The following is a 24,429-nucleotide window of genomic DNA, read 5'->3' on the forward strand; positions in this document are numbered from 1 at the left end:
TTGTGAGACATAGTCATACTTCCCTCAACTGGTTCTTCTAGGATTGATTTTTTTTTTTAATCTGCAAGGTGACATTTTGTTGTTCAGTTATTTCAATCATGTACAATTCTTCATGATCACATTTGGAGTTTTCATGGAGAGATACCAGAGTAGTTTGCTATTTCTTTCTGTAGCTCATTTTATACATGAGGAAACTTAGACAAAAAAAGCAAGTTACTTGCGAGGAGAGGGGGGAGAGGTGTCACACAGCTAGTAAATGTCTGAAGCCAGATTTGAATACATTCCTGATCCAGGCTGGCACTCTATCCATCGTACCATCTATTTGCCCAGATGACATTTATCCATATTCAATTTCATCCTTCTCTATTTGGTTCAAAATTCTAGCCTGTTAAGATCTTTTTTGAGCAACATCCAATGTATTAGCTGGATGTGATTCGCAACCTTATATCAACTACAATAACTATCCAAGCATTGATTAAAAGGAAAATCCAGCACAATAACAGAGAGTAAATCCTTACAATACTTTACTGGAGACCTTATTCATTTCAAGCTGACATGAAAACAGTAATGACGACTCTTTAAGGCTTCCTATTCAATTAGTTTTTAATCCACTTGTTACATTTTTTTCTTGCTCATATCCCTTCATCTTGTCTATAAAAATATGAAATTTTGTCAAAACTTTTACTAAAATCAAAATTAACAATATAGCACAGTAGAAAGGTCATTGGCTCTGAAGTCAGAGGACCTGGGTTCAAAAGTTACTTTTGATATTCACCGCCTATGTGACTTTATGCAAAACTCTTAATCACTCAGGGTTTTTTTCAGCTCTAGATCTGTAATCTGATGATCCAACTACTGTAGTGACCTCATCAAGAAAAGAGATTAAATTAGGTATGATGAAGCTATGATGAGTCTTTGGGACCCCATCTTCCTTTTGATTAAAGGGATAGCAATCAGCCTGTTATTAATTAATAAGTTGCAGGATTTTTGTAGTAATCACAATAAAGCTTACTTGGTTTATATAATTAATTCCCTGCCCTTCTTTGCAAATTGGGACATCATTGATCTGCCTCTGATGAATGTGTTTATGTGTTGTTATTGCTGGATAAACTGAGGGTCAGTAGCTAGGAGTCATTTTTAATTATTTGAAGACCTATCTTATGGAATAAAGAGTTGACTTGTTCTTGTTGTGCATAAAGAATGTAGAGTACAAGTTAGAGAAAGACAGATTATTTTACATTTAAAATTATCCAACAATAGAAAAGACTTTCTTGTGAAGTAATGAGATCTCTGTCCCTTGAAAAGTTAAGCAGGATTTAATTTTCTATCATAAAGAAACAATTTCTGAATGGGGAAGTTTAACCAAATGATCTCTTAAGATCTCTTCTATTTCTAAGATTCTATAAATGTCACTAATGGTTTTTTTCCTCCTAAATTTAGTGACTATAAATTGTAAGAAACACAACATTTTATAGGAATTCAAGGGTCTTATGTGAAGGACATGGATCAATAATAATTCATCTGAATCTTTATGCAATTTCTTTTGTTAAATGTCTGAACTGTTGAAATCAAAACAATCAAATAACAACTGATAGTATATGTTTAAATGACTGCTACACATTTTGGGGATGGGATAGAAGGAACTAGATGTTTTGTTCATTGATATATGGAACTCCAAATAAGGAAATTCCCTCTACCAGTATATATTAGCACTTGCTATGTAATTTATAGTCTTAGAGAGGTATCTGAGACAATGAAAGAGTAAGTGATCTGCCAAGAGTATATAATAGCTAATGTGTGTCAAAGGCAAGATTTGAGTTCAGGTAGTCTTTAACTCTGTGGCCAATTAACTCTCTATTCACTATACCTCGTTGAAAATAAAACTAATTTTAGTAGACATAGATGCTGCCCTACTGACATTTTGTATATAAAACCAATATTGATTAATGAGGAAACAGCATTTTGTCCTGAAATAAAATGAGAGGTTAAAAAAAAAATGGATCACTGCCTCATGTTCACTAGGAAGTATTTAGAGAGTATGTGGAATTTTTAGCTTTCCCTAAAGAAAGGAGATGTTTTAAAAAGATTGAGGAAAGGCTATTCCAAGCATATAAAATATCTTAGGACTTTAAAGGAAATTGCGTAATATTCAGAGTATCTTTCCCTCAAAAGTAAAGTGTTAAATTACTTGTTTTTCTTTATGTTAAGAAAGTTCCTGTGTTTTTAGTTTTATAATTTTAAATATCAATATGTTTCAAAATTCTCCTTTGAATGTTCTCTTTTGTTAAATTATTATGTTATAAAATCTGCTGTCATATTTGAAATCAGTTTTCTATATAAAATAGTAAAAATAGATTATCTTCTTTGCATAATTGATGCCTTTTTCTGGCATTTGTCTTAAGATTCTACCAGTGCAAGAAGAAAAATAAATCTTGAAAGCAATGAAAATAAACAAAGAGCTCTTTTAGAGCAAAGAAGACAGGTTTCCAATTCAACAAGGCAGAAGTGCATTGAACAGCCACAGGTAAATGTAAATAAAAATCTCCAATAAATATTGCTAAATTATGTTAATGAAATAAAGCAAAATGAGACCTAATCTAATCAGATATCAAGCCTAATATAATAATACTGCTTACCTAATTTTCAAAGCTTTATGCTGTACTAATTATTCTTATCTAAGAACAATTTTTGTTTAACAACATTTTCAGAACTTTATAAATGGTAATATGGAACAGAGGAAATTGACTGTTGAATTCAAAGGACTGCTTGGTTCAGATCCTGTCATTTTTTACCTGTGTACTCTGAAACAAATTTCTTAACAAGCTCTTTGGACCTCATTTCCTCAACTATAAAATGAAGGGGTTCAACTAGGTGATCTTTAAAGTCCCTTCTAGCTCTAGAATTATAATTTTATAATTACTTGTATAATATATACTAATGGTTTTTGTACAGACAACATTGCTAATTACTATGTAAGTGAAAAAAATTGATCCAATTCTTGAAGTAGGCAAAACAAAAAAAAAAAAAATACCTTAATAATAGTCTCTTAAGCAGTATTTTTATATTTGACATGTTTCATTTGTTTCATGACTAAAATATGTACTTGTATTTTTGATACAATCAGTCATTTTTACAGCTTCTGTGCTTTTTTCTGATGGGGTAACAGAGTTTAAAAGGTGGAAAAATTAAGTTAGCAAACTATCACTAAACCTATTCTGGGGGGGAGAGGAAGTACGTGTGTTGTTTATCTTTAAGTTTTATTCTTATTTTTAATAGAGACAGTGTGACCTAACAATAGAATGCTGGGCTTGGAATCATAAAGAGCTGGATTCAAATCCCAATTCTAACACTGTCTTAAGGAAGATCAGAAATGGATGGAAAATGGTGTTTTAGGGAATTGGATAAGTCAGAGGAGACAGAGATAGATGAGAAGGGAAAGAACTGAAAATTCCAGAATTGGGATACAGAATGTCTTCCATAAGGAACAGCAAAAAATCCAGAGTTACTAGAACCTAGAGTACAAAAAAGAGGAGAGTAAGTTTTTAAAACACTAGAAAGGCAGGAGGTAGAGGGAAAAGGGGATCTTTGAAGGACAAGCTTCAGTTTAAGGGGACCCATATCAGATCCTGGAAGTTACAGGGACCCATTGGAATTTACTGAATAGGAAGAATAATAGGGTCAGACCTGCATTTTAGAAAGATCATTTGACAGGTGATTAGAGAATAACAAAATAATAATAATAATATTTATGTAATATTTTAAGGTATATAAAGCACTTTGAAAACATCTCATTTTATCATTTTATCTTCACAATAATTCAAGAATTTGGGTATTATTATATCCATTTAACAGATGAGAAAATTGAAGCAGGCAGAGATTAAGTAATTTGTCCAGGGCCACACAGCTCATATCTGGGGCATCATTTAAATTTAGGTCTCTCAATTCCAGTTCCAATGCTCTATCCAGAGCTTGAAGCAGGAAGATCAATGATAATGCTACATAGCAGTGTCAGAGAAAAGGAGACATATAGAACTTATGTTAAAAAAAAAAAAAAAAAAACTAGGAGAGACAGAATTTGATAACAGATCTGATATGGGGGATTAGAGAGAGTAGCCAAGGATAACATCCATTATTATAATAGCCTATGTGATGCCTTCGTATTACCCTCCACAATAATAGGAAAGTTAGAAGAGGAAGGGTTTGGCAAGAAAGATGGATTCAGTTTTGGACATGCTAAGTTCAAGATGTCTATATCTCACCTAAGATGTCTATCTATATCTCACCTGAGATAATCACCAGTTAGAGAAGCAAGTTGGTGATCAGGGCATAGACCAGAACTAGTAGAACTTGAAGATTATTAGCATAGAAATGGTAATGTAATCAATACATGGAAGCGCTAAGCTTTTCACTAAGCAAAAATAAGTAGATATTAGTAAAAAGGACTTAGGTCTGAGCCTGAGAGAACATCTACAGTTTTGTGAAGGAGGATTGGTCAGACAGGTAGAAAAACTCTGTGTGTCTGTCTGTCTCCCTATCTGTCTTTTTCTTTCCCTCCCCCTTCCTCTTCTCCTCATTCTCCTCATTCTCTTTGTTCTCTTCCTCTTCCTCCTCTTCCTCCTCCTCCTCTTTTTCCTCTTCTCTCTCTCATACACACACTCACACAAAACAAAAGAAGAGATATTGAAAAGATTAATCATGTCAAAAGCTACAGAAAGTTCAAAAAGGAAAAGGACTAAGAAAAAAACCAAGAGATCATTGATGAGGTCAGAATCCAGAAAAAAAAAGTAGACACACCAATTGTAGATGGATTTAAATTCAGTTGCAAAAGGATAGATAGATAGATAGATAGATAGATAATAGATAGATCACAAACATCGATCAAGTAAAAACTTTTTGACAGTGGTGTTGGGGGACATTAGATGTTTTTACAGAAGCAAGGAAACAGCCAGTAAACAAAACAAATTTAAAGATTAATGCAAGAGTAGAAATGATCAAGGGGAAATCTGTCAGAAGAAATAGGATAAAGGGTACAGGTAGAGGAGTTAGCCTTGGCAAGCCTTGGAGCTTACTCTTTGTGTGAAAACAGGGCTGGAGCAAGTGCCAAAAAAAGACATCTGCGTGTTGTTCAATGAAGAGGAGAATAAGAGGGAAATCTCAGCAAATGACCTCAACTTTTCAGTAAAATAGAAGGTAAAGTTCTTAGCTGAGAAATTAGGGGGACTGAGAGTAATGAGATGTTTGAGGAAGAATGAAAAAACTGTTAAGTCTGATAGTGAGATTAGGAAGACTAAAAGGACTGCCTTACCACAGTGAAGGCCTACTTGAAATTATGTAATATAAATTTGTAGTGAACTTTTTTATCACAGTTTCATAATTTCCAATTAGCAGATGCGATTCTAACAATAGGAATTCCTCAGGATAAAAACCATACCTTTTTCTTATATTAACATTACTGTTACTTGACTCTTCTAAAGTTTTCATTGCTAGAATAACATCATTGTAGTATCACTTATAATAGAATTCTAGTTAGAAGATTCCCAGCTGACAAAAGTTTTATGTCTAATTCCTGAAATAATGCTAAATATATATGTTTTAATGTTTTTCAATTGAGTAGAGTTGCTGGATTTTAATCCAGGTTTTTCTGACTCCAAGTTCAGTGCCCCATCCTCTTATGTCACACACCTATTCATATTCTTTTCAAAGTCTTTTGTTTTAAATACATCAGAACTGAAGTGACACCTGAATTTCTCCCTCATTCAAGGCATTCTTATAATTATTTCTGTTCCCCTATTCAGTTTATGTATCCAATATTTAACCATTAAAGAGTTTTATTGTCAGCATAGTTGCACAGAAGAGATCGTTTCATTCTGGATTTTCTACTACTACCAACATAGCCCCTTGGGCAAGACAGAAAGTAAACTCTTTCTACAAAGATAAATGGATGAAGAAGGAAAAGGATCATAGTCATTTAAAAAAAAATCTGCTTCTCCTTCGGCACTAGTGACTTGCCAAAAAATATCCACAGCTCTCAATTTTTCTGGCGAGTGTTTAGAGGTGGAGGAGAGGAGGAACTGGGCAAAGTGGGCAAAATGGGGAGTATAAAAGGGAATACAAATTATAATTCAACAGTCAATGAAATGGGAATATACATGATGATACAAACAATCAGAATGGTGTTGCAGAAGAGTCTAAGTAATAGTAGGGGCCTCAGAAACTTATCCCCACTTTTCCTGACTATTAAGAGTAAAGATAAGAGTCTTCAAATCAAGCCACTCACATTCATAATTATTTAGTATATAAGGCGTCTGATCAATCAGTCAATTGTTCTCACTGTGGCTTATGCATTTTTCTCCATTTTCTTCTAGATTCATCCTGTTTTCCCTTTTGGAGAGTCTAATCCACTTTTGCAAGCTTGTTGCTTGAAACTAATTTCTCCAGTTTTAAATTTTTTTTGAATGCATAGTATATATTTCTATTATTCCACTTAGATTTTTTTTTTTATCTCAGTATAGCTTCTCTGCAGAAGGAGACCAAAATGACAGGTCTCATTCTTCAGATAAACCCAAATCCAATTAAGCATTGCCTATAGTGAGGACAACTGCATGTTGCTGAGTCACAATTTGACACTCTCAACTGGATGGAATCAATCTCTAAACTGTGGGTGTCCAGAGCCAAATGGAGCAGGCTGTCTCTACAGGAGAGGCAGGAATCAAACAGAAGTTTAATTTCAAAATGAGGGGAATGGCTTGAAAGCAAAGACCCGTATGCTGGAGTCCCACCCCTACAAGTTGGGGACCCAAGGAAGTATGGGGAAATCTAAATACTTACACCAGTGAGTTGTAACGCAGATGATGAGGGATAATAGCAACACTGTGACAGGTTTGATTCATAGCAGGACTTTGTGACCACAACGTGGGTACAGCAGATGCTTGTACAAGCTCAGAGAACACCTGGTGCTGATCAAAGCATGACAATAATGATGTAATCATCTAGAGGGTGAGCACAAACAATTGTTGTTATGCTAAATGAAAGGCACAGTTTTCTTGCTGGGCCTTAGTTCTGCTTTTCATATTGACAAAACAGTCCTCCTATTTCACATTCCCTTATCCTGATTCTTATTTCCTATTTTTGGTATAAGCCTACCTGCTTTTATATCTTAAAGGTTAACACCATACAAATATATAAATTGAAAGACTTTAAAAGTGACTGAAACAGTAAATGAAGAGAAATCACAGTATCCCCACAGGTCATTAAATCCTAGATGTAGAACTGAAAAAAATTCTTTGCATTCATCTAGAATATTCTCCTTTTATAGGGGAAGAAACAAACCCTCAGGAAATTTAAATGCCTTGCCCAGGATACAATTAGAAAGGTTCAGAATCAGAATTTGAAGCTAAGACCTCTGACTCCAAAACCAATACTCCATGTAAATTTCTAAAAATGTCAATGAACTATTAAGGGTAATTTGCAAGTTTTATATAAAATATTTTAAACGTATAGTGTCATGTACAATTCGGTTAATTCTTAACACTGAAAAACACTAATCTTTGCAAGGGACAACATTGAAAAATTATCCATGCATATGTTTTGAAAATAAAAAGCTTTAATAAAAAAAAGATATACAGAGAAAAAATACTTGTTGAACACTAAAATATTCATTTCAATTAAACTACTGAAAATGTTTATTAATATATAATTTATGTAAGTTTTACAATTCAGAATAATAGTTCTGATTTTTTTTCAATTTTTACAGAATATAATACATCCTATACAATTAAGTTCAAGTGAACCAGTACAAAGTCTGAGTGGTATTTCTCATCCTTTAGAAGGTATGCTTAAGTTTTCATATTTTCTTTCCTGATCTATTCACAGACCTTTCACTTGTTGCTTTACATTTTTTCATTTTTAACTCTCATGCACTAATTGCTTACATTGATTGCTACATTGATAAATTATTTTTAAGCTACATTGATAAGTTATTTTTAAATCTATTTTTTACTGTCTGGTTTTTCCTTATTCAAGTTATTCTTACAAATTTAATTATCTCTCTGACATATTCCTGGATATTTTTGCTGCTACATCAAATTAATTGTAGTAAAATCATTCAAGAGACATAATGTAACTTTTATCTGATTCTTTTTTCTTTTCTATTTATAACCTTCCACATATTAATCATTATGGGAAAGATTATTTTGTTCATCTAATTTACATGCAATCTCAAGGTCAAAGGATAAAATAAAATGTATTTTATCCCAACCATACTGAATAATTTAATTTTTGTTTTATGCAAGAATCATTTCAAAAGCTTTCATTGCCTCAGTGTCATTATTATGACTATCAGTTACCGTAAAATCCCAGTTAAAAGCTTGCCAGCTGGTAGGGATTTTATACCTAACTCATAAAATAATATGTTTTAGTCTTTTCAACTGGAAAAAAAATAACATCCTATTAATAGTTTGCATAACATCTCTAGTTTCAGAAAGTACTGCCCAATTTTTGATGGCTGAAAATTTAGTGAAATCATCAGTTCCTGAGGATACAATTCTAACTGCCATGAAATCCACGCAGCCATACAAACCAACTCTTCCTTTACATAAGACACAACGATTAAATATTGGTGCACTGTCTTTTGAAGAACAGAAGATCATAGAGTCACTTAATCACCTCAATCAAAGATTACATTGTAAGCATTTGAATAGTTTTGCTGTATTTAACACAATACTAAATATTTTGGTAATTTCAATAACCTTTTATTAAAATCCTATTTCACTGCCATATTGTGGCATGTTGATAACCCTGTACTTTCAAAAGGTTTATGTCATTGATGTTAAATGATGATAGTTCCTGCCAAGCTCTAACAGCTTCAAGGACTAACCTAAAAGTAGACTCCTCTCCCAGGACTAGCTTAGCTAAATTCAGTGAAAAGGGGACTTTTCATCAGGAGACTGATCAACAGACAATACATTTTTTGACAGAGAAAATCAGGAAGTTGAGAAAGGATTGGGATCTGTACCATTAGAAGGGAAAACAGTCTATACAGATCTTTTGAAATTAAGTTATTTTATTAGCAAGTTATTTTAGTAGCCTAAAAATCAGAATTATCATGTCTTCAAATGAAAAGAGATTTTGGGACTAACCACTAGGAGATTATTTCAAGAACATAGTTGTTAGAATCTTAATTTTTAAATGCATGAAACAATAGGTGGCAAAGAGAACTTATTTCTGTAGTCTTAAGAAAAACATATAGTATGAAATAATGTTTTTGAAAAATCCAGATGAAAAATGCAATCTTTCATGAGGATAGTGTTTTTGTTTGTTTGTTTTTGTTTCTTGACACTGACCTTTTGACTATTTGAAAATATCTGGATGACTAACTGAATTTTTCACTTTTTGTCCAGATATTTGGTATTATATAGATACAACCTAAAAGTCAGAAGGCCTCTGTTTTTTCCTGGCTCTACTACTAATCCATTCCATCACCTTGAGAATATTACTGCAACTTTGTGTGCCTCAGCAACAAAACAGGAATAACAGAACCTGCTCTTATCTTCTTGATAGTGATTCTCCTAGGGTAAAAGGCACTTTATAAAAATTTAATATTTATAAATAGCTTGTTATTATCAAAACACTCAAATAATCATACTTTTCTACTAATGTAATTTGTATGTATTTTAACCAACTTGTTTGTATTATCTAATGTTATACTTATACATATATGATGCTTTACAACTAAAAATAAATTACATTATCTTATTTTGTCCCTTAATTGCCTCATAACTAATTGACATTGCAATTACAGGAATCCACATTTGCAATTTTCCATGAACATAAAAGCAAATTAAGTATATAGAAAACATTCCCTACTTAAAGTATTATTGACACCCATAGGAATTTGTAACATATTTTTACTGTGATTCATGCATCTATTTTAATAAATATTATTAGTATATATTACCACAGTAATTTTTTATTATGTAACTTTTTTAGACGTCCAAGAAGCCATTTGCAAAAACCCATCTATCAAAAGTATTTTACAAATAGCATCACCTCTGGTAAGTATTGAAATTAACTATTTTTATTTGTTTTCATGTAGGAAAAAAAAAACCTTGCTCGTGTAAGCCTCTCCCATATTTACTGACTATTTAATTAATTTTTAGAGATGACAATCCTCCCCTTACCCATACATAATAATGCTTTTCATGGGAACTCAGAATTTGAAGAGCAAGTATTGACTTTAGATCATCTAGTCCATGGGAACTCAGAATTTGAAGAGCAAGTATTGACTTTAGATCATCTAGTCCAATCAATTGATCAGATAAATAAAGACACGAAGCCCTAGAAAAGAGGTTAGGTCACACAAGTAGTAATCAGCAGAACCAAGATGATTCTAAAACCAGGGTTCTGTCCTCTACACCATGCTTATATATCTTGCTTTCAAAATATAAAAACATGCCATTAGAATAAATGGATGCCCTGATATAATGAAGAAGCTGACTTACTCTTACATCTAGACTATTTCAACAATAAAACTTTATGGGAGCACATGCAAAGACAAGAATATTAGTCTTTATGGTAAGGTAAATGCTTAGCTACATCAAGAATTCTCTATGAGTTTTCAGTGACAGTTATGTCTACTTCTATCATGTTCTTTCTGGAATTCAACATCCCAAAGTCATCATTTGGTAATTCCTCAGTTATTAATTACCAAATTCATGCTTAATCCCATAGATAATTCCTCATGAATTAGAATGATCACCAGCTTTGAATTTATTGAAGAAGTTCCCACTAACTGACTTCCAGCAGAAAAAATACATGGGGTGTCAATCATCAATTGTACTAAGTCATTTCTCAATAGCCAATAATTTACAAAGCCTTATAATCTTTTTGGAAATTTTTAGTGTATTCAGCAACATGTATTAAAGGTCTACTATGTACAGGGGAGTCTTTTAGGAACCAAAGTGAATAAAACATAGTCTCTGTCTTCAAATAGTTTATACAGTAAGAGAGAAATGTATATGTACAGAACACAGATAACTAAAAAAATAATAATAATCATTTTGATAAATTTCACCAATTGTGAGCAAACTGCTCACAGATAGGAATATAAAAAAGTAATATGTCTAATGCCTGGGATCAATCAATCAGAATGCATTTATTAAACATGCTTAATAATCAATTGCTTAATACTATATTAACTATATAGTATTAATACTATATTTGGCTGTAATAGGCACTGTGCTAAGAACTTGAGACACAAAAGAAAAAACGAATACAATTTCTGCCCTCGAGGATTTTACATTCCAGTAAAAAAGACAATACATATAAATCAAAACATACAAAGATAAATACAGAGTAGATAAAAGATAACCTTAGAAGAAGTGGCAGTAGAAATTGGGAAAACTATAAAAGGCTTCTCAAAGGAGGCAGAATTAGGACTGAATCTTAAAGGAAGCCAAAAATTCTAAGTGAGAGGGAGAACATTCCATTCATGTAGAAAGCTGAATAAAGTTTTCTTGAAGGCTATCTGATATGGAGAAGACAAGACTTAAAGAGATAACGGTTTTAAGTGTGTTATTGGGTTTTTTTTTTTTCCCCAGGGCTAAGCAAAACGAGCATAATCTTCCTTAGGGCAATCTGCCATCATATCTTGTCTCTTCAAGGAAAATCCATGAGCAATCCTATTCAATTCCTACTTTCTTCTGTCTTAATGGTTTCATTTGTAGCCAGGATGAATGACATAACTTCATTTTCTTCAGTAAAGTGTCCAATAACTGATCACTGAACAAAAATCACACATTTAGAGTACTGACAGCTAAATTAATTTATAAAAATTAATTTAATAAAATTTTAATTTTATAAAAATCTGTATGATCCTTAACACCATTGATCCAGAACATGGAAAGAAGTTGCACAAGATTAAGTGACATTTTCTATTTTCTTTTTTTCATAGTTACTTTGTAAGCCATTTCATAACTTAGCTAAACTGGTCCTCAGAAGGCAGAGTCAATCTTGTTGCTGGGACAGTACTCAAAGCTTTTCAAGCATGGTAGAATGTACTCGAATTTGTACTTTTCTAGCATAGCCTTCAAGGACATAAGGTTACCTCTATACCACAAGGCATCAGAGTAAAGAGAAATGAAATGAGAGTTGAGTAATTTTGCACTAAGAAGAAATATTAACATTCTATTTACCATTAACGTAACTTTTAAAAATTCCAGAAACTACCGTGAAACTGAGTCCAGTGAAAACTGAGCACTGGAACTAGATTGAGGAAAACCTGAATTCAAATCCAGCCTAAACCTGCTAGCAGTGTGACCTTATGAGATAATATTTGTAAAGTACTAAGCGCAGTATCCGGTATATAGTAGATACTTAATAAAATGTTCATTCCCCTCCTTTCCCTACTCCCTTTAAGTAACATTTTCTAGTACCTCCTTTCTAGTACAAGAAATTATACATTCCATGTATATTTATGGCTATCTCTTTCCTGGAATTTAAAGAAAAAAAAAAACATCATTCTTTCCTACTTTCCTTTATAAAGAACTAATGAAAAGAAATTTTACAATCTCTTGAGAATTAATAAATGTATTGAAAGGGTAGCTGGGCAGTACAATGGATAGAGCACCAGCCCTAGAGTCAGGAAAGACCTGAGTTCAAATTTGGCCTCAGACAGTTGAACACTGATTGCCTTACAAAAACAAAAATAGAAATTGTATAAAAAGTACTTCATTCCCCCTCAAATAATTGTTTTGACAATCAATACCTGATATTTTTCTCCTTAGTTCCCTTTATTCCTATTAATGAATTCCAACTCAAATCAATCTGATTCCTGTCTTCTTAAAAAAATCGTTATACTTTTTCTGCCTCTAATTTTGCTCATAAAATTCCACCTAGCCTATGATGACCTTTGAGCTTATAATATGATAATAGCTTATATTTATAAAGCATGCAAATATTTACAAAGTATTTTCCTCACAACAGTCCTTTGATATGAGTAACCTAAATGTTATCCTCAATTTATGTCAGGAAAAAGAGACTCAACAGATCAAATTATGTGTAAATTTCATTTATGTGTCATTTCAAAATTTACAAAGTTCTTCACATACCCTTTTTATCCTTATGATAACCTTCTAAGGTAGATAAATAGATCAAGCATAATTTATCCCAGTTTCATAGATAATTAGATTTCAACCTCATGTTATCCTTATAGACAAGATAGAGATAAATGTGGACTGAATGAAACAGAACTGATCAAAACAAATAATGTTCATTATTAGATGTCAGCTTGGATGAAATCATCTAGATAGCCTCAAAGGGCTTGTCCTTACTCTTGTGCTGTTTTATATATTTTAAAATGACATGAATAAGACAGTCCACGTAATGAATAAAAGTGCTAGAGTTAGAGTCAGGAGCCTAAGCTCTTATTGCCCCACAAAACTGTTTAAAACTGTTTAGGACTTAGCTTCTAAGACATTGGCATTCTAATTATTGGTAGATGTCATGCTTAGGCAGATTACAGCTGACACAGTTGCAAGAGGAGGGATAGCTAATAATATTAAGATAAGACAAAATATAATTAATAGGTCTATTAAGATTCAAAAGTTAAGTTTAGGGGGGAAAAAATGTCACACAAGTCCCAAAGTCCCAGATAGGGGAATCATGGCTAGATAGCTGGGGTTTACAATATGGGAATCAGAAGAGAAGATTTAAGAGAAACTTGATTATTTCAGGAATTGGCAGACTGTCATCAGGGTTTAGATTTGTTCTTCTTAGAAGTGGAATTCACAATGGGTAAAAGTTGCAGAGGTGCAAATGTAGGATTCACATCAAGAAAAACAGGAGTTAAGCAAAAGTAGAATGAATTCCCTGAGGTCATTCTGGATTTCTCCTTACTTTAAGTAAAACTGCAGAAATCCTCCCCTGTTGTAGAAGAGGGGGGAATCAGTTTCACTCCCTAGAAATGATGATCTGATTTTCCTTCCAATTCTAAGATTCTGTGACTTGAAAGTATTTAAGACACCTTGTCCAAAATTATTTGATTCTTAAATACAAGAGCTAAATTGAACTCAAGAAATCTCTTGAACCAAGATTCCCAAGCTCTCTCTCTAGCTTTCTCTCTAGCTTATTTCATATGATAATTGACTCAAACTTTGACTAGAGCAAAATAATTTTGACATTCCTTGTAATATTTAATGTCAATGTAATACAAGCTCTGACAAGGCTTGATAAACAGGAAAGGCTTCAAATATAGGTCCTATTGATAAACTGTAGTTCAGGTATTTAAAGATAAATATGGATTGAGAAAAATTCATCACCTTTTCTCCCAAGGAAGCCCATTCCTCTTTTGATCATCTCTAATTGTTAGGAATGTCTTTTTTTTTTAATTGTGGCAAGCTTAAATATATCTCCATACCACTTCCACTCTTTGCTCCTATTCTGCAGCCTTCCCTGGGCCAAGCAAAACAAGTGAATCAGTTTCACACACGATAGCCCTTCAAATATTCGAGGACATGTAGCATGGCTTCCCTATGTCTTCAGTTTTCCTTGCCTAACATCTCTAGTTTCTACAAGGGGTGCACATATGGTTGATCTCAAGGATTGTCACTATCCTGGTCACTCACCCTCCTCTAAAAACTCAGAACAGAACTCAAAATGTGGTCCAACCAAGACATAGTACAATGACACTTTAAGTTTCTTAAATCTCATTTTTGATTATCTATTATTTTTTCTCAGATTAACAGCTATCTAGCCATACATCACATATTTTGTACTTGTGTTGATTTTTTTGAAGCACAGCATAAGATTTCATATTTTATCTCCATTAAAACTCATTAGAATGCGCCCAATGCTCTAATCTGTTAAGATCTCCTTGGATATTGGACTCTGTTATAATGTTAGCTATCCCTCCTGGCTTTATGTCATCTGCACATTTGAAAAGTTCAACAATGTTCTTTTATCTGAATTACTGACAAAATTTCAACAGCAGAGGTCCAAAAGACAGGTCCTTGGGGTACTCAACTAAATTTAATAATTTAATAACTTACATTTAAATAGCACTCCAAAGTTTATATGATACTTTATATACAGATTATCCTCTGGCAGGTAATAGGTGCTCTTAACATCCTTAGTATGATGAGTCTAAGGTAGACAGAAATCAAATGACTTGCTTTGAGGCAGGATTTGAACTTAGATTTTTCCTGACTTCAAGTCAAGAACTGTATCTACTATACCTTCCAGCTACCTATAAAGACATCCTCCTAAGCTGACATTGAGTTATTATTTAATTTCAAAGATTAGGAAATTGAGGAGAAATTCTAGGTTGCCCCTAAAAAAGACTGCCATCTTAATATATTGACTATCACCTAAACAAAAATGGGACCTGTAAGCTAGAAGATCTTAAAGCATTTGTATTCAGCTTTAGAAAAATAGGACATAATATCTACATCATTCCTTTAGCATTTATCACATTCTTTTCTTTTGCATTGTTATATTTTCATGTTCATTATTTCTTAGTTATTCAGAGACATTAAGTATATTATAAATACCTTGAAGGCAGAAATTGTTTTATATGGCTGTGTATACCCTACTGTACATAGAAGACTTATATACATGATATATATTTTGCTAATGATTAGTGGAATATTATCTTTGATAAATGTTCTGTTGAACTTCAAGTGTATTTTCTATCCTATAAAAATACTGTTCCATAAAAGCCTGCATATTTAAGGGTAGAAGTGACTATATGTCCCACAAAATCTTAGGCTTCATGTACAGGCCTAGTGATAGACTTATCTTCTGTTTGATGACCAGCCCAGCTAAGAATGTGGATAAGGAGGCAGTCATTCATCACATAAGGGTTTGACCACCAAGTGATGACTTTTTTTTTTTGGCATCATAATTCATGAACATATAGACTACTTGAAATCTGTCCTAGTGAAGAAAATATCTGCACTAATGAGATCACAGAGAAAATGGAATATTTAAAGATTACTATATAGCATGATCTTTCCAGAACCCCTTTAAATGTTCCACAATTGAAATACAGAACTTAGAATTTTCTTTAATACAGAATTGAGCTATAAACTTAACTCCTTTTAGAAGTAATCCAACAACTCTTCTCTGATCCCTTCTCCCCTCCCATTTTGAGAACTATTATCCTTAAGACTTCTGCACCCCCCAGGTTATGATTTTCAATGTTGAATGAATTTCTGGAGCCATTTTGCTCATTTTTAAAAGTGCTATAATATATTTTAAACAATTATCACACTTAAGCAGGTTGCTTTAGTGTGCTTTAAAATGCACTTATAAAAAGCAAAATTAAAAAGTTTTTGGATAGAGATGTTTTATCAGTAACATAAATGTGAACATTATTGTGACTTGATACTCTTTATGTTAATATATGAAAAGGATGTACCTGATTAATATGTTATAGCCAACTTATTCAGAATATTTTTTCATTGTTTTTCATAAACTAATTATGTTACAGAACAGTCAGCCATGGACAACTTCCCTATCTATAGGCTGCAGTGTATCTGCTGAAGTTCAATCCCAAACACAGAGAAAATATTAATGGAACTTAACAACTACTAGATGGAACATATATTTTGAAATTATCTTGTAAATATATAATATATTCCTGAAACCTATAACTGTTTTAAGCACTATACAATAAATTGTAAAAATAAAGGCAAATTGATAACACAAGTAATAAATATTAACAGATTAGTTTACATTTATGATATCAATTTTGCTTTATTATGCACTTTATTGTTAAATGCATTTTAAAAGAATGGAAATACCTCATTGTTTTTTAATGAGCATGTTACTGGATGTAAATTTACTTTAAAAGGACAAATATTTTGCTATTCAGATTATGTAAGAGCTATACTCTTAAAACTGTTTTTCTGAAATTCCTAATAAATTCAATTAAATTTGTAAAAGATATTGTAGTTTTCTGATCTTCAGTTTTATTTTATTATATACATAAAGGGGGAAGACATGTGTGTGTATGTGTGTGTGTATGTATGTGTCCTCTCCTTTCTACTTTCTTTGCTCTTCTGCAGTTTGGTAGGGTCGCCATAAGTTCAGAGTCTGGCTCTCATCTTTGCATGTTCAGAAACTTGAATATGTTCATTCAAGGGATGATCAGATCTTGAGATACTAGTTCCTACTAACAAAACTCACATGAGACTGATTGATGATTCATAATACCACTTATTAATTTACTCTGAAAACTCTGTCAAAAAGGCCAAAATACTTGTGCCCACAATTTAGCCCTTTAGCTTTCTAGTATGAAAGTATAATTTGAAAAATGATTTAGTGTCAAAAAGTACTTGATGAATAAAACAAGGCAAAGGAACTGAAATACTTTAGGGAATATTAAAACTGACTTTCTATCTCAGCTAGTCAGGGGGGACTCTTCCTAGACAATATTAGAGATAGTAACATGTTCTATGATTCCTTTTTTTTTTTTTTTTTTTTTTTTTTTTGGATTCCATTCAGATTACCATCATATTTGTGTTTATTCCAGACAGGTTACAATTCATTAGGTTATAATAATGTCTTGGACAATGTAGTGTCAACATGAACATTTTTTACACTTATCTCCAATTTTTTAGTGCTTATTTAAACAATCCATGCCATTCTTCAAAGTCAATGCCATCGTTCAGGAAATGTGCCAAGTCTTGACTCCTCAGGCTTTCTCATCTCTTGAGTCTGCCTAATGATCCCTGACTTTTCTATTGTCTTGACCTCTGACCTTCTCTTCAGACCAACTTTTATTTAGTTATTTAATAAGGCCATTTTACATTCATTCAACATTACATTCAAATGATTTGCTATTCTGTCCAGGACAAAGACAAGTAATAGTTTATATGAATTCTTCCCTGGCCACGCCACATTTCTGGAGCACTATGTCAAGTTCCGACCATCTCATTTTAGAATGAACATAGATAAGATAAAGAGTTTATAAAGGAGGCTGACTTCAGGGGTAAAGGACCTTGAGATCAATTGGAACATATTGCCTAAAGAAGAGAAAACTTGAGTGAAATTTCACAAAGAAAGAAGTAAACATTTAAGGACATATATGTACTAGAAAATGAGTTAATTGATTTACAAAAATCTTATTGGATCCTTAAAATATAATCTTGAAGGAAAGATATTATTATTCCCCTTTTTTCATTTTAGGGTTAAGAAACCTGAGGCAGAAAGAACTGATTTACTAGTAAGTATTTAAGGCCAAATTTGAACTCAGGTCTTACTGAGTAAAGGCCCAGTTCTCTTAGCCACTTAACCATCTCTCTGAAAAGGTATAAAACTTATTCTGCTAAATCTCATAGAAACAGTGGAGGAAAGTTGAAGAGAGACTGTAATAAGCTTAGTGAAAGGAAAACCTATCCAACAATTAGAACTATGAAAAAATAAAATAGGCTCCCTTGGGAGGTGGCAAGTAATGGTTGTACACAGGTAAAGGTCTTCAGGCAAAGATGCTTCCCTGCCACGTGTGTTGTAGAGAATGTTCTTGGTCATATATGGCCAAGACTATATAGTCTTTTCTAACAGAGATTCTATAATTATTATACTTAGAATTTTCAAAAAACATATAGAAATGGAAACTTGAATAAGTAATTGAAGATGAATAAAAACCCTGTCACAACTCTTTAAAAATGTCAGAACTAAATAAACTAGGATTGGGAAGAAATAGTAATATAAAATGGGATTTTTTAAAAGTTACATTATAGAAAAATAAAAGGGTAGCTATAACAGTGATAACAGACAACAGAGAAAAGCAAAAGCTACTCAAATTTAATTCTTCTATTTTTTCTTCTAAGGAGAATAATCTTTGGGCTAGAAAGGCATGAACAAAAAATATCAATATAGAGTGTTTAACTGTTCTGATTAGTTTAACTGTTACTAGATCTAAACAAACTACTACTATAGTCTAATGTGGTTAAAAAAAAAAGTGATGTGATTTCTGAAGGACTATAGAGAAAATATCTATAAAATAAGAATTGCCACAGGATTGGATAAAGGCAAATCTCTGAAAGGTATTTTGACTTAAATTGTTGGCAAAATTCTAAAACTTAATTTTAAACAGAGTAAAAAATCTACAAAACTTTAAAAACAAATTGTACTTGACTAACTTCCTTTTTTTACACGATTACTAAATGACAGATTAGACAAATGCTGATATGGTTTGTCTGTCAACATTTTTTGAAGTCTAACACTACTTGTGGATCAGATGGAGAAATACAGGCTAGACAACTGTTTTCAGATGGACATACTGATGCTTCTGTTAGCTTTGAAGGAATTATCTAGTGAAGTGCCTTTAGTATCTGTTCCTGTGCTGTTTAACTATGTCGTGTATAAAGAAAGGCACAGATGTCTTACCTGTCAGATTTCACATAACAAAAAGTTGAATGATCTAACATAGATGACAGAATTGATATCCAAAAAACATATATATGTTTTTAAAACATCAGCTTTTAGAGTATAATTTGTCAAAAAATTAATTTTCATCTTTATACCAATGAATGCCAGATATAACCAGTTCTAATCTTTTGAACTTGAGTCTTAAATCATCAACTAACTATTGGACATTTCAAACTGGATGTACTGTAAATATCTCAAAGTTATTCCACAGCATAACTCATCTTTCCTCACCCATCTCCTAAACTTGTCCATTTCTATCAAGAGCAACACCAACTTTTGTATCACCCAGGTTCAAAATCTTTACATAAATTATTCACGCTTATAATTTCAACTTCTACATCTCTCGCATATGTCCCATTTTGTCTACTCAGATGGCTCTCATCACATCTTATCCTAATGATCTTGCCTCCCCAAGTCTCTCTCCAAATCATTCTTCAGACAGCTTCCAAAGCTATTTTTTTCCCTAAAAACCAAGCCTGACTGTAAACTACCTTCCTTCCAGGTATTCAGGGAACTCAAAGTGCTCCCTAGGGTCAAATCTAAATATCCCTGGCATTAGTCAGAACTTGGACCTATTATGCCTTTTTAGTATTATTACCACAGTTTACTCCTTTCACATGTTCTATTGTGCAGAACATAGAAGCTGACATACTAAACAACATTCCATCTCCCATCATCCATCGCTGCCTTTGCACTTTCCCAGTTTCCTAACTTCTGCTCTTTGTAATTTCTGCTTTGCTTAATGATTCTGCTCAAGTGTCATCTTCTCTGTGAGGATTTTTCTGGTTCTTCCATGCACAAATATACATATACATGTTTTTTCTCCATTACAATGTTAGCTCTTTGAATTCAAGGACTATTTTGTTTTTGCCATTGTATCCCCAGTACCTAGAATAGTGGTTGGTACCTAATAATTAAAAATAGCTACTAATGAAAAGATGTAGATGTTTTAGTATAATATATTCTACATATGTGTATAATAGTGTGATTTGGCAGAGTGCTCATGCAATTATAGCCAGGATAGTGAGTTTCAAGTTCAAACTACTAATTGTGATAAGTCTGGAGTAAGATCTTAGGAAAGGTTTGATAACTCTCTTCAAGTATTTGAAAGACTATTACATGGAAGGGGGTTAGACTTGTTCTTCTTGGCCCTAGAGGGCATTTGTATTGAAATCTGGGAATCCTAGATTGGCCTCTAAGGTCAATGATCATAGACCTAGACTGAAAAGGGCTTCAGAGACCATCTATTCCAATTCTCTTATTTTATAAATTAGGACTCTAAAGACCATTAAAGTTACATGGCTTGCCTAAGGTAACATGAAAATAAATCATTAGAGATGAGATATCAACATAGATATTCTGCCTCCAAAGCTGACTCTCTTCATTGTACTACACTAACTGCACTCCAATTTTGCAGATAACTAAAGGAAAGAAACTTTCCAAGAAGAAAAAAAATTCATACATAAATTATATTAATATTGTAAATACATAACCAGGAAGTAATTGAAGTCATGGAAATAAGGTTTAAGGGTGAGGCTATAGAGGAAGTAGGAAGCCTACAACATAGATATTTGAAAGCAAGAGAGAGACTTAGAAGGAATGATCAGGTATGGAAGGAAACCTTCAGGAAAAATCATGGAGAGGACACTTATGAGAAAGTAAGGCTGATTCAGCAGTATCATTTTCTGCAGAAAGAATAAAAAAATGGGGAGTGACAAAAAGGGTATTAAAAGTTGGCTACAAAGAGATCATTTGTAACCTTGAGAGGGTTCCATCAGTAGACTGGTAGGGAAAGAAGACATTGCAAAAGCCTGAGGAGTAAGTGGGTAGAAAGGAAGCAGCAAGACTCTTTTTAGAAAGTTAGTGACATATCCCGAAGAGAACTTAAAGAAGGAAAAGGGACCTGTATGTGCAAGAATGTTTGTGGCAGCCCTCTTTGTAGTGGCAAAAAATTGGAAACTGAATGGATGCCCATCAGTTGGAGAATGACTGAATAAGTTATGGTAAATGAATGTTATGGAATATTATTGTTCTATAAGACCAGCAGGATGATTTCAGAGAGGCCTGGAGAGGCTTATGAACTGATGCAAAGTGAAATGAGCAGAACCAGGAGATCATTATACACAGCAACAACAAAACCATACAAAGATCAGTGAGCTCTATTCAACAATGAGATAACTGAAGCCAGTTCCAGTTATTCAGTAATGAAGAGAGCCATCTACACCCAGCGAGAGGATCATAGGAACTGAGTGTGGACCACAACATAGCATTTTCACTCTTTCTGTTATTGTTTGCTTGCATTTTTGTTTTCCTTCTCGGATTTTTTTCTTTCTATCTAGAAAGATTTTCTCATGCAGCAAGATAACTATAAATACATATACATATATCAGATTTAACATATACTTTAACATATTTAACATATATTGGACTATGTGCCATCTAGGGGAGAGATGGGGGAAGAAGGGAGAAATGTGGAATAGAAGATTTTGCAAGGATCAGTGTTGAAAAATTACCCATGAATATGTTTTGTAAATAAAAAGAAAGTTAGTGGTAAAAGGAAGCAAAGATTATAATTCAGAAGAGGTGAAATTTGAAGAGTTAGCAAAGTCAAGAGAAAATATTTTTAGAATTGGAGAGAAGTGGCAGAATGAATCTTGGCAACTAAGAGAACTACTTAATATTTTGAGACTACAGTGAAGGAAGAGATGAAAAAAACAATAGATTTAAGATATGGAGAAGAGATGGGATTCTGAGGTGTGAATGAGGAAGCTTACCATAAATAACCTCTGTCTTCTATTTCTTTGCTCAGGAAGAGCTAGGAATAGAATCAATAACTTAAAGGAAAAAAAAAATTTTTAAGCCTTTTAGGGAGTGATAATTAATTGGCCAAAAATCAACAACAAATATTGTCCCGAACCTATGGGAACCGGGATTGTTTGGGTAGTGGATCCATTCAGTTCAGTCTCATGACTAAAATAGTATCTCCTTCATAAAGAATTCCATGATGCCCTTCTCATTCCCCATTAGTAACAATCTTATTGCACTTTTATCTTATTCTCTATAACACTATTGAATTCCATAAGAATATAGTTTATGGCCTATCTAACTTGTGTACTTCCTTTAGCATCTAGGAAGAGTGCTTGTACAAGTGCTTAATAAATGTTTAATGTAGAAATGAAGAAAAAAATCAGTGACTCCCTTCAGTAGTGGTATGTGATTAGAAAACCAAAGCAGAGGTGACATCATGAGAATGATACAGGAATACCAAGTAACAGAGAAGAAATCTGGGGAGGATAAAGAAATCTAATCTCAATTCTGAAGAAAAAATGTCTTATTGAAAAGACTGACCATGGACAACATTATGTACTGAAGAAATCTAGACTATATAGGAATAATAGACCAAAAGAACAGGGTGGGGATTGAGGGCAAATAATACTAAGTAATATAGTAATAGAAGAATTAGATAACATGATCAGAGGAGTTTCAGGGTTTAAACTAGAACAATTTTAGGTGATTTTAAGATATAAGATATAACCATCTACAAAGATAGCTGAGAAAAAGTGAAGATAGAAATCATAAGAAATGAGATGAAGATTAAGGTATTGCTATCAAAATCATGAAAAGCATGGGCATGGAGAACATGAGCCATAGTCACTAAAACTGTTAGAATAAAAAATATATTTATTGAAACTTGCCCATACCAAATTGAGTGTAAATAGAAGTCAAAATTGCTTCACACAATAAATTTTTGAAATTTGGTCTTCAAAGACTTACATGAACTGATGCTAAATGAAATGAACAGAACCAGGAGACCATTATACACTTCAACAACAATACTATATGAGGATCAATTCTGATGGAAGTGGCTATCTTCAACAATGAGAGGATACAAATCAGTTTCAATTAAGCAGTGATGAATAGAACCAGCTATACCCAGCAAAAGAACACTGGTAAATGAGTGGGGACCACAACATAACATTTGTACCCTTTCTGTTGTTCTTTGCTTGAATTTTTATTTTTCATTCCAGATTATTTTTACCTTCTTTCTAACTCTGATTTTTCTTGTGCAACAAGATATCTGTATAAATATGTATATATATATATATATATATATATATATATATAGTATTTAACATATACTTTAATATGTTTAACATGTATGGGATTGCCTGCCATCTAAGGGAGGGGGTGGAGGGAAGGAGGGGAGAAGTTGGTGGAACAAAAGTCAATGTTGAATTTTTTTTTAATTTTTTAAACAGAGAAAAAAAAAAGAAGAAAAAAAGAAATTTGCTCTCCAAAAAGATGTATTGACAATGTTTGGACCAATGTATGAGTCAGAATCATAAATAGCTACCAAAAAAGAGGATAATATTGCTACCCTATATTAGTATAATATAGTAATATAGCAATTAGTATAATGTGGTGGTATATTAGTATTATAATAATAATGGTATCTTATATTAAGTTTTTTAAAAGTAGATTATTAGAAAGCCTTTCAATTTATCAAATGTCAGTATAAACTGATATTTCCATAGCACTTGAAAATTTGCATTTTTTTTCTTTTTTGAACCTAACAACTTTTTGAGGTAGGTACTCGAATTATTATCATCACCATTTTATGGATAAGGAAACTTAGGGTCACATAGGTTAAGTAATTTGATCATCTAAGTGTCAGAGGTCTAATGAACCAATCATCTCCTATCCAGTACTCCATCTGGTATGCCAGATGATTCTGACAACTTCCTATGTGTTAGACATACAAAGACAAAAATAAGATTCCATTCCATAAAGGAATAATTCTAATGGTATATAGAGCATGTGAAATAGTTAAGGATAATTCAGTCCTTGAAGTAGAATCAATATGTTATTTGTCTTAAGTTAATGCACTTAGTCTAATTCAATCAAAATATTATATATTAACAATCCTATATTGTTAGGCACCTGATTATTCATTTTATGCTATATTAATTTTGCAAAAATAGTGATGATTATTGCATT

At 32.7% G+C, this 24,429-nt stretch overlaps 1 protein-coding gene across 13 annotated transcripts in view; it reads left to right on the forward strand.

Annotated features, from left to right (window-relative positions):
* CEP126 (centrosomal protein 126) overlaps positions 1–24,429 on the forward strand; it is a 107,616-nt gene that overhangs the window by 61,025 nt on the left and 22,162 nt on the right. For 5 of the 13 annotated variants that reach the window (XR_004233196.1, XR_004233197.1, XM_031961053.1 and 2 more), the window contains exons 7-10: positions 2,403–2,524; positions 7,754–7,829; positions 8,474–8,683; positions 9,988–10,052. Coding sequence is in view for 8 of the 13 variants with exons in the window: in XM_031961053.1 (XP_031816913.1) it covers positions 2,403–2,524; positions 7,754–7,829; positions 8,474–8,683; positions 9,988–10,052 (473 nt within the window). In the remaining 5 variants the exon portion in view is untranslated. Of the gene's footprint in view, positions 1–2,402; positions 2,525–5,086; positions 5,191–6,365; positions 6,997–7,753; positions 7,830–8,473; positions 8,684–9,398; positions 9,572–9,987; positions 10,053–10,728; positions 11,558–11,597; positions 12,315–16,486; positions 16,900–24,429 lie in introns of those variants that run through there. The other 8 variants (XM_003764283.2, XM_031961058.1, XR_004233198.1 and 5 more) reach the window with 7 other exon arrangements.

This window comes from Sarcophilus harrisii, chromosome 3 (genome assembly GCF_902635505.1).
Source record: "Sarcophilus harrisii chromosome 3, mSarHar1.11, whole genome shotgun sequence".
Classification (NCBI taxonomy): Eukaryota; Metazoa; Chordata; class Mammalia; order Dasyuromorphia; family Dasyuridae; genus Sarcophilus; species Sarcophilus harrisii.